The sequence below is a fragment of the Microcaecilia unicolor genome, chromosome 9, assembly GCF_901765095.1.
Source record: "Microcaecilia unicolor chromosome 9, aMicUni1.1, whole genome shotgun sequence".
Taxonomy (NCBI): Eukaryota; Metazoa; Chordata; class Amphibia; order Gymnophiona; family Siphonopidae; genus Microcaecilia; species Microcaecilia unicolor.
In genome coordinates, this window is record NC_044039.1 from 37,310,833 (window position 1) to 37,325,887 (window position 15,055).

Sequence of the window (15,055 nt, forward strand, 5' to 3'; positions counted from 1 at the left end):
GCTGGCTTCGGCCTAACCCCTGGTAAGCCTTTTCTTGGTTGAGAGGTGCCCAGCTCTCCCACCGGTTGCCTTCTCAGGTGCCGTGGAGGACTTGCAGCTCATCTGCATATCCTCGGAGCCTTCGCCAGAGTGACTCCCAGGTCCGTTCCGATCCACTCGGGGCCTCTGCTCAAGGTGCTGCGCGCCATTAGGCGCGCGAAAGCTTTCCTTCTAATAAGTTCTGGGAGAAGAGGATATTTCTCTGGTAAGTGAACAAATTTTGCTTGTGCTTTCGGAACTTGAAGATTGGGGTTTAAAGGAGGAACTGTAAGTTAGTGATAGGCTGATATCCTTAATACTTTAGCAAGTTTTAAATTACGGAAAAACTCAAAAAACACTAAGATGGAGTCAGCAGTCCAGCAGCGAGAGGGGTGCTATCCAGTCTTTTGCATTGAGTGTCACATGTATGATTATCTCCCAATTGGTGAGGTGTCATATGTGTGTGCCCGATGCAAAGAGCTCCTAGCTCTCAGAGAACGTGTCCGTTCCCTTGAGGCTAGAGTAGCAGACTTGATGGAGCTGAGGGAGACAGAGAGGTACATAGAGGAGACCTACAGGGATGTTGTAGAGAAGTCCCACCTCCAGTCAGGTAGCCCCTGTGCTACCTTGGAGGAGGGAGGTCTCCTAGAAGGAGAGCATCACCCTGGTGAAGTAGGAAGTACTCCTGTAGCCAGGACCTGCCCACCAGGGGATGTATTATCCTTTCGCACCGAGGATATATCTCCAAATGTTGCCCGGGAGGGAAAGGTTAGGACAGCTGTTGTACTTGGTGATTCGATCATTAGGCATATAGATAGCTGGGTGGCTGGTGGACGTGAGGATCGCCTGGTGACTTGCCTGCCTGGTGCGAAGGTGGCGGACCTCACGTGTCACCTAGATAGGATTCTAGATAGTGCTGGGGAGGAGTCCGCTGTCTTGGTACATGTGGGTACCAATGACATAGGAAAATGTGGGAGAGAGGTTCTGGAAGCAAAATTTAGGCTCTTAGGTAGAAAGCTGAAATCCAGATCCTCCAGGGTAGCATTTTCTGAAATGCTACCTGTGCCACGCGCAGGGCCCAAGAGACAGGCAGAGCTCCAGAGTCTCAATGCGTGGATGAGACGATGGTGCAGGGAGGAGGGCTTTAGATTTGTTAGGAACTGGGCAACATTCTGGGGAAGGGGGAGCCTATTCCGAAAGGATGGGCTCCATCTTAACCAGAGTGGGACCAGGCTGCTGGCATCGGCGTTTAAGAAGGAGATAGAGCAGCTTTTAAACTAGAAATGGGGGGAAGGCCGACAGTCGCTCAAAAGAGCATGGTTCGGGATAAGGTATCTTTCAAAGATATCACCATAACAGGGAAGATAGAGTATCCTGATAGTGAGGTTGCAAAAGAGATTGTAGTAGATCGGGTATCTTTAAATAACAATAAAAATCAGACAAAAGATTGCCAATTAATACTGTCAAGTACTAAGCATGATGTACTTAGGAACAACAAACATAGTTTGAAATGTCTATATGCGAATGCCAGGAGCCTAAGAAATAAGATGGGGGAGTTAGAATATATTGCACTAAGTGAAAAATTAGATATAATAGGCATCTCTGAGACCTGGTGGAAGGAGGATAACCAGTGGGACACTGTCATACCGGGGTACAAATTATATCGTAGTGATAGGGTGAATCGGATTGGTGGAGGGGTAGCATTGTATATTAACGAGAGCCTTGAATCAAATAGATTGAAAATTCTGCAGGAAGCAAAACACTCCTTGGAATCACTGTGGATTGAAATTCCATGTGCAAAGGGGAAAAGGATAGTGATAGGAGTGTACTACCGTCCGCCTGGCCAGGACGAACAGACGGATGCGGAAATGTTAAAGGAAATCAGGGACGCAAACAAACTGGGCAACACAATAATAATGGGGGATTTCAATTACCCGCATATAGACTGGGGTAATGTAACATCTGTACACGCAAGGGACATAAGATTTCTTGATGAAATCAAGGACAGCTTCATGGAACAGCTAGTTCAGGAGCCGACAAGAGAAGGAAAAATACTAGACTTAGTCCTTAGTGGTGCTCATGATCTAGTGCAGGGGGTAACGATACGAGGGCCGCTTGATAACAGTGATCATAATATGATCGGTTTTGATATTGGCATTGAAGGAAGTGAAACTAGGAAATCAAGTACGCTAGCGTTTAACTATAGAAAAGGTGATTACGACAAAATGAGAAAAATGGTGAAAAAAAGACTGAAAGGAGCAGCTCGCAGAGTAAAAAACTTGCATCAGGCGTGGATGCTGTTTAAAAACACCATCCTGGAGGTTCAGGACAAATATATTCCACGTATTAGAAAAAAGGGAAAAAAAGACTAAACGTCAGCCGGCGTGGCTAAACAGTAAGATAAAGGAAATCATTAGAGCCAAAAAACAATCCTTCAGAAAGTGGAGAAGAGAACCAACTGAAAGTAACAGGATAGATCATAAGGAATGCCAAGCCAAATGCAAAGCGGAGATAAGGAGGGCAAAAAAGGACTTTGAGAAGAAATTAGCGTTGGAAGCAAAAATACATAGTAAAAACTTTTTTAGATACATTAAAAGCAGGAAACCGGCCAAAGAGTCGGTTGGGCCGCTGGACGAAAATGGTGTTAAAGGGGCGATCAAGGAGGACAAAGCCGTAGCGGAGAAATTAAATGAATTCTTTGCTTCGGTCTTCACCGAGGAGGATTTGGGGGGGGGACACCGGTGCCGGAAAGAATATTTGAAGCGGGGGAGTCGGAGAAACTAAACAAATTCTCTGTAACCTTGGAGGATGTAATGGGTCAGTTCAGCAAGCTGAAGAGTAGTAAATCACCGGGACCTGATGGTATTCATCCCAGAGTATTAATAGAACTAAAAAATGAACTTGCGGAGCTACTGTTAGAAATATGCAATCTGTCCCTAAAATCGAGTGTAATACCGGAAGACTGGAGGGTAGCCAATGTTACTCCGATTTTTAAGAAAGGTTCCAGAGGAGATCCGGGAAATTATAGACCGGTGAGTCTGACGTCGGTGCCGGGCAAGATGGTGGAGGCTATTATTAAGAATAAAATTGCAGAGCATATACAAAAACATGGACTGATGAGACAAAGTCAGCACGGATTTAGTGAAGGGAAGTCTTGCCTCACCAATCTAATGCATTTTTTTGAGGGGGTAAGCAAACATGTGGACAATGGGGAGCCGGTTGATATTGTATATCTGGATTTTCAGAAGGCGTTTGACAAAGTGCCGCACGAAAGACTCCTGAAGAAATTGCAGAGTCATGGAATCGGAGGTAGGGTATTATTATGGATTAAGAACTGGTTGAAAGATAGGAAGCAGAGAGTAGGATTGCGTGGCCAGTATTCTCAGTGGAGGAGGGTAGTTAGTGGGGTCCCGCAGGGGTCTGTGCTGGGTCCGTTGCTTTTTAATGTATTTATAAATGACCTAGAGATGGGAATAACTAGTGAGGTAATTAAATTCGCCGATGACACAAAATTATTCAGGGTCGTCAAGTCGCAGGAGGAATGTGAACGATTACAGGAGGACCTTGCGAGACTGGGAGAATGGGCGTGCAAGTGGCAGATGAAGTTCAATGTTGACAAGTGCAAAGTGATGCATGTGGGTAAGAGGAACCCGAATTATAGCTACGTCTTGCAAGGTTCCGCGTTAGGAGTTACGGATCAAGAAAGGGATCTGGGTGTCGTCGTCGATGATACGCTGAAACCTTCTGCTCAGTGTGCTGCTGCGGCTAGGAAAGCGAATAGAATGTTGGGTGTTATTAAGAAGGGTATGGAGTCCAGGTGTGCGGATGTTATAATGCCGTTGTATCGCTCCATGGTGCGACCGCACCTGGAGTATTGTGTTCAGTACTGGTCTCCGTATCTCAAAAAAGATATAGTAGAATTGGAAAAGGTACAGCGAAGGGCGACGAAAATGATAGTGGGGAAGGGACGACTTTCCTATGAAGAGAGGCTGAGAAGGCTAGGGCTTTTCAGCTTGGAGAAGAGACGGCTGAGGGGAGATATGATAGAAGTGTATAAAATAATGAGTGGAATGGATCGGGTGGATGTGAAGCGACTGTTCACGCTATCCAAAAATACTAGGACTAGAGGGCATGAGTTGAAGCTACAGTGTGGTAAATTTAAAACGAATCGGAGAAAATTTTTCTTCACCCAACGTGTAATTAGACTCTGGAATTCATTGCCGGAGAACGTGGTACGGGCGGTTAGCTTGACGGAGTTTAAAAAGGGGTTAGATAGATTCCTAAAGGACAAGTCCATAGACCGCTATTAAATGGACTGGAAAAATTCCTCATTTTTAGGTATAACTTGTCTGGAATGTTTTTACGTTTGGGGAGCGTGCCAGGTGCCCTTGACCTGGATTGGCCACTGTCGGTGACAGGATGCTGGGCTAGATGGACCTTTGGTCTTTCCCAGTATGGCACTACTTATGTACTTATGTACTTATGTACTTATTTGCAGTGCTGCCTCTGAAGTGGCTTTCCTGGTTCTGCATAATGATCGAGCTCTCCACATACTTGAGCTGCACTGTGCAGGAAGTTTGAGAAGTCTCGTAGTTTAAATTCCTGCAAGAGCTCCTGAACGTTCTGCACAGTGTGGCTCAAGTATGTGGAGAGCCCGATCACTGTGCAGAGAGACAGGAAAGCTGTTTCAGAGGCACTGCTGCGAACAGGATTAAAAAAAAGCTTTCGGGGGTATGAAATCCCAGGTGACAGGGTGCAATTTCTAGGTGCCATGGCGACCTGGCACCAGGATTTGTCGAGCCCTGCTATACTGTGTTTTTAGGACCAAACTACAAATTCATCAACAGAATTTTTTTTCTGTTGGGCAGCATGTTTGTGCTGAAAGGTTTGGCTTTTATTTAGCTTCCTCTAAACTCAATGGACAAAAGAGGGCAGTTCTGGCATTGTCAGGAGAACAGCTTTAGAAATCATCCTTGCAGAGTTTCCTGGCATTTGTTATCTTGCAGCCTATTCAGTGAATACATTAATTATATAAATTGTTACCACATATACCCTGTAATTTTGTTTTTAATTTGCTGCATAGAACACTGCTGTTATCAGAATTCTCTTCTACCTACCACTTCAAAACTCTGCTTTGTACAAAGATCAGCACTTGCAGGAGAAGATCAGAGTATCTGATGCTATATAATAGAAATCTTGATGCTCCCAATAACTGAAGAATTTTGTGAAGACAAATAAAACTGAACTAATTTCAGTTTGGTTTCTGTGTCAACCATGGAACAGAGGACAATGTTATCTGTTTCATACTAATTGTACTGGACTGGATCAAGGTAAACAGCATATTATAGTTTTAGTGGATTAGCATCCACCTTTGAAAATGTAATTCATGTTATCCTAACAATGTTGGAAATCCTTAGGGCTAGCTGGATGTGTGCTCTCCTGGTTTAATTCATTTTTGAAAAATTGGCAATTTTCAGCAACATGCAATTCTGACTTATCATGGGTTACTTTGTCATCTGGAGTGCTGCAGGGCTCTGCCCTGTCAGCTACTCTAATCTTTACAGGTTGCCAATTTGTAAACTTCTAGCTTGTTTAGGTGTTCAGTACCAGCTATAGGTGGGTAACTTGCAGCTCTTTATAGAAGAATCCATTCCTTTTATTTTGAGTCATATTGACATGTTTGAAAATGATTTGAACCTAGTTTTCTGCAGACAGACTACTTGAACCTTGCAAAGACACAGATTATGTTGCTATCAAGATCAATTGAAGACAACTGAAGTTTTTTTCATTCATTACTGCAATGGAATTTATGCGGGATGTAAAGAACAAACCTTAAAGAAACTTCATATCAGACTGCTCTTCTGTGACTGCGTATACAAATGTAACAAATAAATAGGGAAGTTTTATATCGACTGTAGAAGAAATGAAGTACTCAGCTGTCTGGATGGACTTGACTTCAATAAAGGTTCAATTAAAATCAGTTAAAAGAACAGTATTTTTAAAATTATGAATGTTTTATTCAAAACATCTTGTAAATGATGAAAATGTTCATACAGTGGTTCAGAGTCTAGTTATTCCTCAGTTTGACTAACGCATTACAGGACCTTCTCAGCCTTCATTATGAGTATTACAGTTGGCCCAGAACGCTACTGCACGATTATTAATTGGGGTGATTAGAAAAAGCGATGAGTTTCTCCCATTTATGCAAGTTTACATTTGCTATTTGGTGTATTCAATTTAAAGCTTCAACACTAGTCCATAAAGCATTAAATAATGGCGAGCCCTTTTGTAGTGTCTCTTCACAAAAACTCCATCGCCCATAATGGATATTGATAATGTAGGGCAAAGGCCATTTGGATGTGCCATCTTTCCTGCTGATTAGGCTGGAAGAGAGCTCCTCACATGTATTTTTGTGTTGCAACTCCACTGTTATGGAATTCTTTACATAATGGGTTAGGGTGGCTCAACAAGGGGATTTACATAAGCAATTAAAGGCATTTCTTTTTAAGAAGGCTTTCTCAGTGGAATCGACTATAACATATGTCATGTGCAGATTGACAGAAGGAATGTTTGAATTGAAATGTGTGCTTATTGTGTTAAGAGTTTGATTTATGTTTGATTTGATGGTTGAGTTTGTATTATGTGATTGATGTTTTTCCTGGTTGTACTGTTTTGTGTATGTTTTATTGATACCTATTTATAATTTTGAGATATTGCAGAATATAAGTTTTTTTAAATAAACACAAAAGCAGCAAGGACAGCTCGTAGAGGCTATAATGAAGAGCAGAATAAATGTGGTAGTAATAAACAGCTGATCTCAGGCTCATACTTACAGCATCCTTGCTCATCTGATCTATCACTGCAGTCCATGTTGTGGTCACACCTCTTGTGCTTTCCAATGCACTGTCCATTCCCACAGCGGAACTGATCCGGTGAACAAACTACGGAAAGGGGTAAATGAGGAAGTCAGTTTCACCCTATATATAATATGTAAACCTCTTATAGAAAGGCAGTATATCAAATACTTTAACCTTACCCTTACCTTACAAGAAATAACAGCAAAACAGAAGCAATATAATGAATATAATCTATTGCTCTTAATCTTAATTCTAGTTCCACGATCATCTAGAATCCTTCAAACTCCTTCCCTGTCCCAACAAACGTGAACTTCGGAGTTAGTTGATTTTGCTGCACTTCAAGCTAACTAAAAACCTTCCAAGAACTACAGTGTAATGAAACAGCATATGCTCTGTTTGCATCTCATTGGTTTTATGGTGAGAACAAGGACCCTTCTTGTGGAACACCTCAACTTAACACTGCATTTAATATTTTTAACTAGTCTAACAAACAAACCATTCCTCACTGGCTACAGCCTAAGAAGGAGATATTCAAAGAAACACTGCAGCTGCCAGATTGATCCAGTATTAATACGGTCCCTTTTCTGACTGAATACAGTAGGATAAGCTTTGATGTCTGATACTGCCAACATCTGTGGACATCCTGAGTATTTATCTAGAAAATTAGTTAAGTATTCTCCTTTTTGTGAGTTGCGTTCCTTGCAAAAAGAACATTTTCAATTACCTGGTTTGGACACAGTTAGGTTGATGTCAATTCGGAAGCAAGCTTTTTCATACATTGGACCATCATTATGGAATTCCTAGTTGCATTGCTTTTCTGATCTTTCTTCCTATTACAGTTTTCATAAAGTTTTGAAGACCTTACTGTTTCAACAATACTACAATTAACTTATGAACTGTTTTTTTACAGTTGATTTATTAACTGTTTTTAAATGAAGTAGGAAATTTTATATGATCTATATGATGTATGTTTATGATTTTGTTGTAAACCGCCTAGACACGACAATATATGGTGGTATATAAAATCAATAAATCCAATCCAATCCAAAATAGCCTATTCAATCACTTATCTCCACCGTGAGACAAATAATCACTAGTTGCTATTTAGTAGTAACTGTGCTTGATATATTTGGACATATCACAGAAAGAAAAAGTGCCAAGTGCCTGATCATGCTATTACCTTCACAGTTTTTCTCATCAGATTTGTCCTGGCAATTGGCTTCTCCATTGCAGCGAAGGCCACGCTCAACGCACTGCCCACTCATACACTGGAACTGGGATTCTGAGCAGATGGGGCAATTTTGTTCATCGCTGCTGTCTTCACATTCTATTACACCATCACAGCGCCAGGCCACTGGGATGCAGTCAATCTCTCCAGTGAAACAAGTAAATTGCTGAGGAGAACATGTTGGGGGCTCTGCAAAAGTAGCAAATTGACCCAGGGTAACATCTGTTACTGGCTTAATGCATAGATATTTACGAAAAATCTTAAAAGCCTCCAGTAATTTGTTCAAAACTCTTTTCAACCCCACTATGTTAGTCATCTTGACCACATCCTCCAAAAACAGATTTAACTGCTTAATAATGTGATATCTGACAAATACTTTCTATGATTTGTTTTTCAATCTGCTGCTGATTAGTTTCTGGGAGTCCTCTTTCTTTAATGATACTGGAAAGAGTAATCAACCTGTTCCTCCCCCTCATGATTTTATGAACTATCAGTCTTCTCAGTGTTTACAAACTGAAGAGCCACAACACATTTAGTCTTTCTTCATAAGGGAACTTTTGTCAACTATCATTTTGGTCACTTCTCTGAATCTGCTATAATCTTTTTGAGATGGAGTGACCAGAAATGCACACAGTACTCAAAATGTGGTTTACATCAGAGGTATAGCCAGGATTCTTTTTTTTTTCTTTGGGGTGGGGGGTGGGGGGGTGGAGAGAGCATTCTCTCTGTATAACTCCCCCCCCCCCCACCCAGTGCCACCTTGTTAATAATTTTACCTTTGCTGGCGGGGATGATTAATTCCCGCCAGCTGATGAAATCTTCTGCCGAGTGCTGCCTCAGTAGTAAAGAAATTGGTGGCCTCTTTTCCAGCCACCAATGCTGGCACTTCTTGTGCATGCTCAGGGGCAAGGAGTACCAGTGTTGGTGGCTAGAAAGGAGGCCGCCTACTTTGCTGCTGAGGCAGCATGGGGGCAGTTCCAAGCAGGGGATTGGACATTCCTGTCATTCAACAAGGACTTTGGTTGTGGAGGGGGCCTTAGCCCAAACTGGGGGGGGGGGGGGGGGGGGTGGCTATTCCACTGGGTTACACCACAAACCTATATGGATACATTATGCTATTCTCAGTTTTGATTTCCATTCTTTTTTGAATAATTGAAGAGCACTTTTCCAAAACTCACTCAGTCCCATTCTTTGTCAGTTTTGAGCTATGCGATTAATTTCATTCATCAAGGCAAGATTCAATTACTGTACCTTATTCCTGTGCCAAAACTCACTAAATCTATGAGTTTGGAAAAAGGAGCAAGGCACAGCAAATCAATCTCACCTCGATGAACAAAATTAATCGCATAGGACAAAACTGACAAAAAAAATGGACTAAGTTTTAGAAAGGAGACATTAGGTCTTACCTGATAATTTTCTTTCCATTAGTCCTTCCCATTATTCCAGAACCTGTGGGACTGCTGTGTCCATCAACCAGCAGGTGGAGATAAAAGGACTGAAAACTAAGCCGAGATATATCTCACTTGGCATCCAGTCCCACTCCCCGGTATATATGTAGACAAGCAGTATGGAGAAGCTCAGAATAAACACAAAAACCTTAAACAACTTGCTAACCTAACACTAACCAGACGAGCAAACGTGTGGTCCCCTCTCATCTCTGGACAACTTGTAGAGAACAAGAGATATGCAGGAAGCATCATGTAAGGTGAGTCAATATCTGACCCATTTCTTTGCACCAACTAAACATCTCAGAAACCTCGAGCGGTCCTCTGGAGTAGCGGGAAGGTCTAATGGAGAGAAAATTATCAGGTAAGAACTAATTTCTCCTTCCATTACACAGTTTCCACTATTCCATAACCTGTGGAATGTTAATCCTAGAGTGGGTGGGACCCTGACGCCGCTGCCCTGAGGGCTGAAGCCCCAAAACTGGCTTCCAAGTGCAACATCCACCCTATGCAGCATCAACCATGTCGCTGCCTTGCAAATATCCACTGGAGACAGTAAGGGAGTCTCTGCCGAAGATGTCACTGTACGCCCTGTAGAATGAGCCCGTAAAGCCTGAGGAGCCTGCTTCCTCGCAAGCAAATAAGCTGACACGATGGCATTGAAGGAGACTATCTAGCAATGTGAGCTTGGAAGCAATGATTCCAAGCCTCTGTTAACCAAAAAGCATGAACAGTCTGTCCGATTTACAAAATTTATTTGCGACTTCCAGATATCTAAAAACGACTCTACGCACATCAAGAAGTATCAAGGAAGAATAGTGACCCTCTTTGTCCCCTCTGTGAAAGGATGGAAGCTGCACAGATTGGATAATATGAAGTGCTGATACCACTTTCAGAAGAAAGGAAGGAACTGTGTGCAGGGAGGTCCCTGCTTCCGAAAATCGGAGAAAGGGATCCCGACAAAAGGTAGCTTGAAGGTCCAAACCCAAGTGCCGATGCAACAGCCACCAAGAAGGCAAATGGAAGGAAGAAGTATATTCGCACTGTTCCAGAGACAGGGATCTCAAGACCTCCAAATATGACTCAGCAGACTCAAGCCACCTGCAAAGCTTAATCGGGGATCAGTTAACCAAATGGATAAGGAGCAAAGCACTCAGAACCAAAGGCTGAAAAGTGTGTCCATCCACCTGCTGGAGACAGAAAATACTAAGGAGCTGGGATGGATGCCAAGAGAAATATGTCTCATCTCAGTTTTCAGTTCTCTATCTCCACCTTCTGGTTGATGAACACAACTATCCCACAGGTTCTGAAATAGTGGGAAGCTACAGAATGGAAGTTCTGGTTTATGTTAGCTGCTTACTCACTTCCTCTAAAAATGTGCATCTCTGTAGGTTTCACAGCTACAAACATATACATTAAATTAGCATGGGCATGAGACATCTGTGCAAAATCAGGGTTCCTTAGAAGATTCAGATTCTTCCTGTCAATTCTTTCCCACTGATGCATCTCCTGCTCCTCTTTATTAGAAATGTGTTTACTACTTTAACAGCTGTGCTGCTCTGTGATGAGAAGAACTGGTGGTGAAAGAAAGGAAAGAAAAGAAAAGGACTATACCACAATTTTCTGCTCTGGAACGCCAAACTATTCCCCCTAATATTCAGCCTGTGGCGATCAGTGGTTTTAAAGCTGTTGACTGCTGCAACTGAATCTACCCCAGATATTCAATGCGTGGCCATGTCTGGGCACCAGCACTGAATATCCAGGTCAGCCGGAACCATTATAGCTAGCCAGGCAAAGCTTGCCTTTTGTGCGGTTCAGTTTGGATGGTTAGCATTGTGGACACTGGCACTGAATGTTTCCAGTGCTTGCATAACTGCTAGATTTTCCTTGACTCTACATACAGAGGGCTCCAGGCACTAACTATACAGTGCTGAGATGGTCCGAGGGGATATTCTGCAGCACTGTGCAGCTGCGTCACTGAAAATGTGGGGACAGCCTGCTGATTTGGATTTAAGTGTGCAGAAGCCTCTCCTGCCTGCTTAAACCCCTTTGAAAATCTATCCCTTTTATTGTGTTTCATCCCCCCCCCCTCCAAAACAAAAGTTGCCTGTAATGTTTCAAATATATAGGCTGAACAGGTTGCCTGATGAATTAAGGAATTTGACATCTATTGAAGGCTTCTGGAAGACTCACCTTTTTGGTACTGGATGAGGTTTAGGTATCTGTATGTTTTGTATTGTGATATTGTGGTTTGTATTGTTTTAACTGTACACCATCTTCAACGGCTTTGGCCCAAGGAGAGAGTTTTAACAGTTTTTAAAAATATATAAATATGTATATATTTGTTTAAGCATTTTCTATTGAATTTAGGCAACACTTTCACACAAGCTGTCCTATGAGCTTGCAGGGAGGGTTAACAGCACTTCTCTTATTTGCAAGTAGTATTTGACCACTAAGCTGGACTACATTTTCTGAGGGGCTCATGCTGGGCATCACTGGCACTGGTGTAAGACTTTTAAAAATCATATACTGCAGTATACTTTGTAAGAACATTGTTACGTTACCAATTGTTAGGTTCAAACTGTTTAAATAAAACTAAATAGACCAGAAAAGGAGAACTTTAGCAACCCACCTCCACAGGAGAGCTCATCCTGAAGCAGAACCAAGTGCACAGGGCAAGAACAACGTGTCGTACCATCACCTTTCACAATACAAATGTGTGAACAACCACCATTATCCTGGGAACATGGATGCTCTCCTGCAAGACAAAGCCAAACAAAAATATGTACAGGTTTGAAAGCTGGCAAACCAGGAATCATCAAAAAAAATAGCCCCAAATTTATTCTTCTAGATTCAGAGCTAGGACTGAATGTTTAATACAGAAAGAGTTCTGGACAAGGGTAATTAATGAACTTGACCATGGCTAGAAAAATAAAAATAAAAGAATTACAAGGTAGTCCCCAGAAGCGCTTCTTTCTTTGACCACTACAGTTAAATAAAAGTAGGAGCGAAACAAAAGGACTAAATGACTGACTATAATGACAAAGCAGAGAGAACAGAAAATGATCAACTTGCCCATCCAGTCTGCCCACTAACTCCGACATATACTTGGAAGGATGTATCCCAGATGCCAGCTGTAGAAGCCTCATTGCTTTGCTCATAGAATAATCATTTATTACCTAAGTCTGTTTTGGGGGCCTAGAGCCACATGCTAATGCTTAACACATGGCTTCCTAATGCAAACATTTGCTGCAGTAACCAAACAGTATGCAGAACAGACTGAGCGCAAAACAACCTGTGTCAACTTGGGAGAGAACACTGGACTTAAGCATACATGTATGAGCACCATAAATTTGTATCAGCACCTGGAGCTTCACGTACACATATCTGCACATGTACTAGAATGCTATTCTATGCATAAAAGTTTTGCAAAACCAATATTTATGTACAGAATAATAAGCCCACATGTGCAGACGTATACAGATGGAACTAGGGGTGCTGAAACAATTTCTTGTGCTCAGACCTGTACACACATACAATTCTCATCTGTCTACCACTTTTTGCTCTGTGTTTCAGCACCCCCCCCACTCAGTTCTGTGTTGTTTTTTTTTTAACCCACGTTCTTTATAGAAAAAAGAAAAAAAGCCCAAGTCTTATATACTCACAGTAAAAAGCAGCAAAGGGCATGAAAGCTCCACTACAGCTGGTTCTCCTTTTACACATCCTCAGACCTGGCATTAAAGCCCCAGCATTGTGTACTTCTCTGTATCTGTGCTGAATAGCTAATAGCTTCAGTAACATGGGATTTAAATGTGTTGCGCACTAGTGTCTATGCCAGGCACTGTGCATGCTTAGCTTGAGTGCAAAATTAATTTCTATATAGGGCACACACACAATTGTGTGCTAGAGTGAGCAAATTGGAGCACAAAACCCAGTGTGTTTTATTGCATCCTTCCCTTGTCTGCTACATCCCCTATCTATAATGGAGTTCTGTTTCTCCATTCCCTTGCTATCCTTTCCCCCTCATTTCCCTCCTCTATCTCTCCTATAATTAGTCTGTAAGCTGCATAGATATATATTTTATTTATGTGCGGGATAGCAAGTTTTTAATAAACCTGAAACCTTGGTTACCAAACTTTTTTTTCCACATGTAAAGCCTTGTTTTATGCATGTATAAAGGCTTTAATAAAATTACTCCAGATAGTACACACAATAACAAGAAGGCAGGTATTTCTGCACAATCAGCAACCAGATATGCTCTAGGACATAGTTTATGCAGAGTATGGGTAAAATAAGGATTTACATATGTACACATTAAGATGTACACCTGTTCCCAGAAGTAGTAGTTATGCAAACCTCTCATGAACATTCATTAGGGATATGCTGAAAACCTTTAAGGGCTAGAAATGGATACCAACGGCATAACAGATTAGACAGAAGTGAGCATGAATTTGACACATAGGGTGAGTCAACGGAATTTCACAGGTGCTCTGCACAGCAGGTCCCTGAAATTAGTAAAGTATCTTCACTTCTCAGAAGAGAAATGGAACTCTGCTTTGTACTGTTATCAATGTGATTAAAATCTGAAAGGTACATTACATGGAGAAGAAAAAAAAAGCCTCTTTTTTCCCCAATGTGATAGCATATACAGTATTCCCAGATTCCTGCTATGGAAAGGAATACAACTGACCATTTTGCCAAAGGCTCTTATATCTCATAGTAACATATCCCTTGATGAAGGGGTGGGGGTGGGGAATCAATAACCATCAAGTCACAACTTACTATACTCCTGAATATCCAGTTCCTTGACTGCATGAATATCAGTAAGCAAAGGGATGCGCGCCTGGATCTTAGTGCGACCTTCACGACCAGTCTTGTCAATTCTTTCAATCATCTGCTGCTGCTTGTCAATCCAGTACAGGTGATTGCCAAAAACAGTCAGTCCAACAGGCTGTAGGACATTGGAATCTTCTAAAACTACACGATTGGCACCTGCAAGGTAAAGCAAAATTTTCAGAGCTGCCCTGCTACCTCTGTTAACACAATGAAGCTACTAAATATTAAATTTAAAACCAGAGAAAATATTTTTTCATGCAATGTGTAGTTAAACTCTGGAATTTGTTGCCAGAGAATGTGGTAAAAGCAGTTAGCTTAGCAGGGTTTTGAAAAGGTTTGGATAATTTCCTAAAAGTCCATTAGCCATCATTAAGATGGACTTAGAAAAATTCAGTGCTTATTTCTAGGACAAACAGCATAAAATCTATGTCTTTTTTGGAATCTTGTCAGGCACTTGTGACCTGGATTGGCCACTGTTGGAAACAGGATACTGGGCTCAATGCTTAGATTCTTGTATACCGCAGATCCAATCCTCCACCAAGGATTTATCTTGCTAACACAGATAATACATATGGAGCTAAAATAACATTTCTAGATACTTTTCTAAATTTTTGGTGGTAATAAGATACTACTGCTATTTGCTTTCAAATCCTTTGTAGAAAAAAAAAGAC

General features: G+C 41.7%; 1 protein-coding gene across 1 annotated transcript in view; it reads right to left on the reverse strand.

Annotated features, from left to right (window-relative positions):
* LRP6 (LDL receptor related protein 6) overlaps positions 1-15,055 on the reverse strand; it is a 280,419-nt gene that overhangs the window by 16,728 nt on the left and 248,636 nt on the right. The window contains exons 16-19 of the mRNA XM_030214121.1: positions 14,331-14,540; positions 12,181-12,306; positions 8,056-8,292; positions 6,852-6,959 (exon numbers count right to left, since the gene is read on the reverse strand). Of these exons, the coding sequence (XP_030069981.1) occupies positions 6,852-6,959; positions 8,056-8,292; positions 12,181-12,306; positions 14,331-14,540 (681 nt within the window). The remainder of the gene's footprint in view (positions 1-6,851; positions 6,960-8,055; positions 8,293-12,180; positions 12,307-14,330; positions 14,541-15,055) is intronic.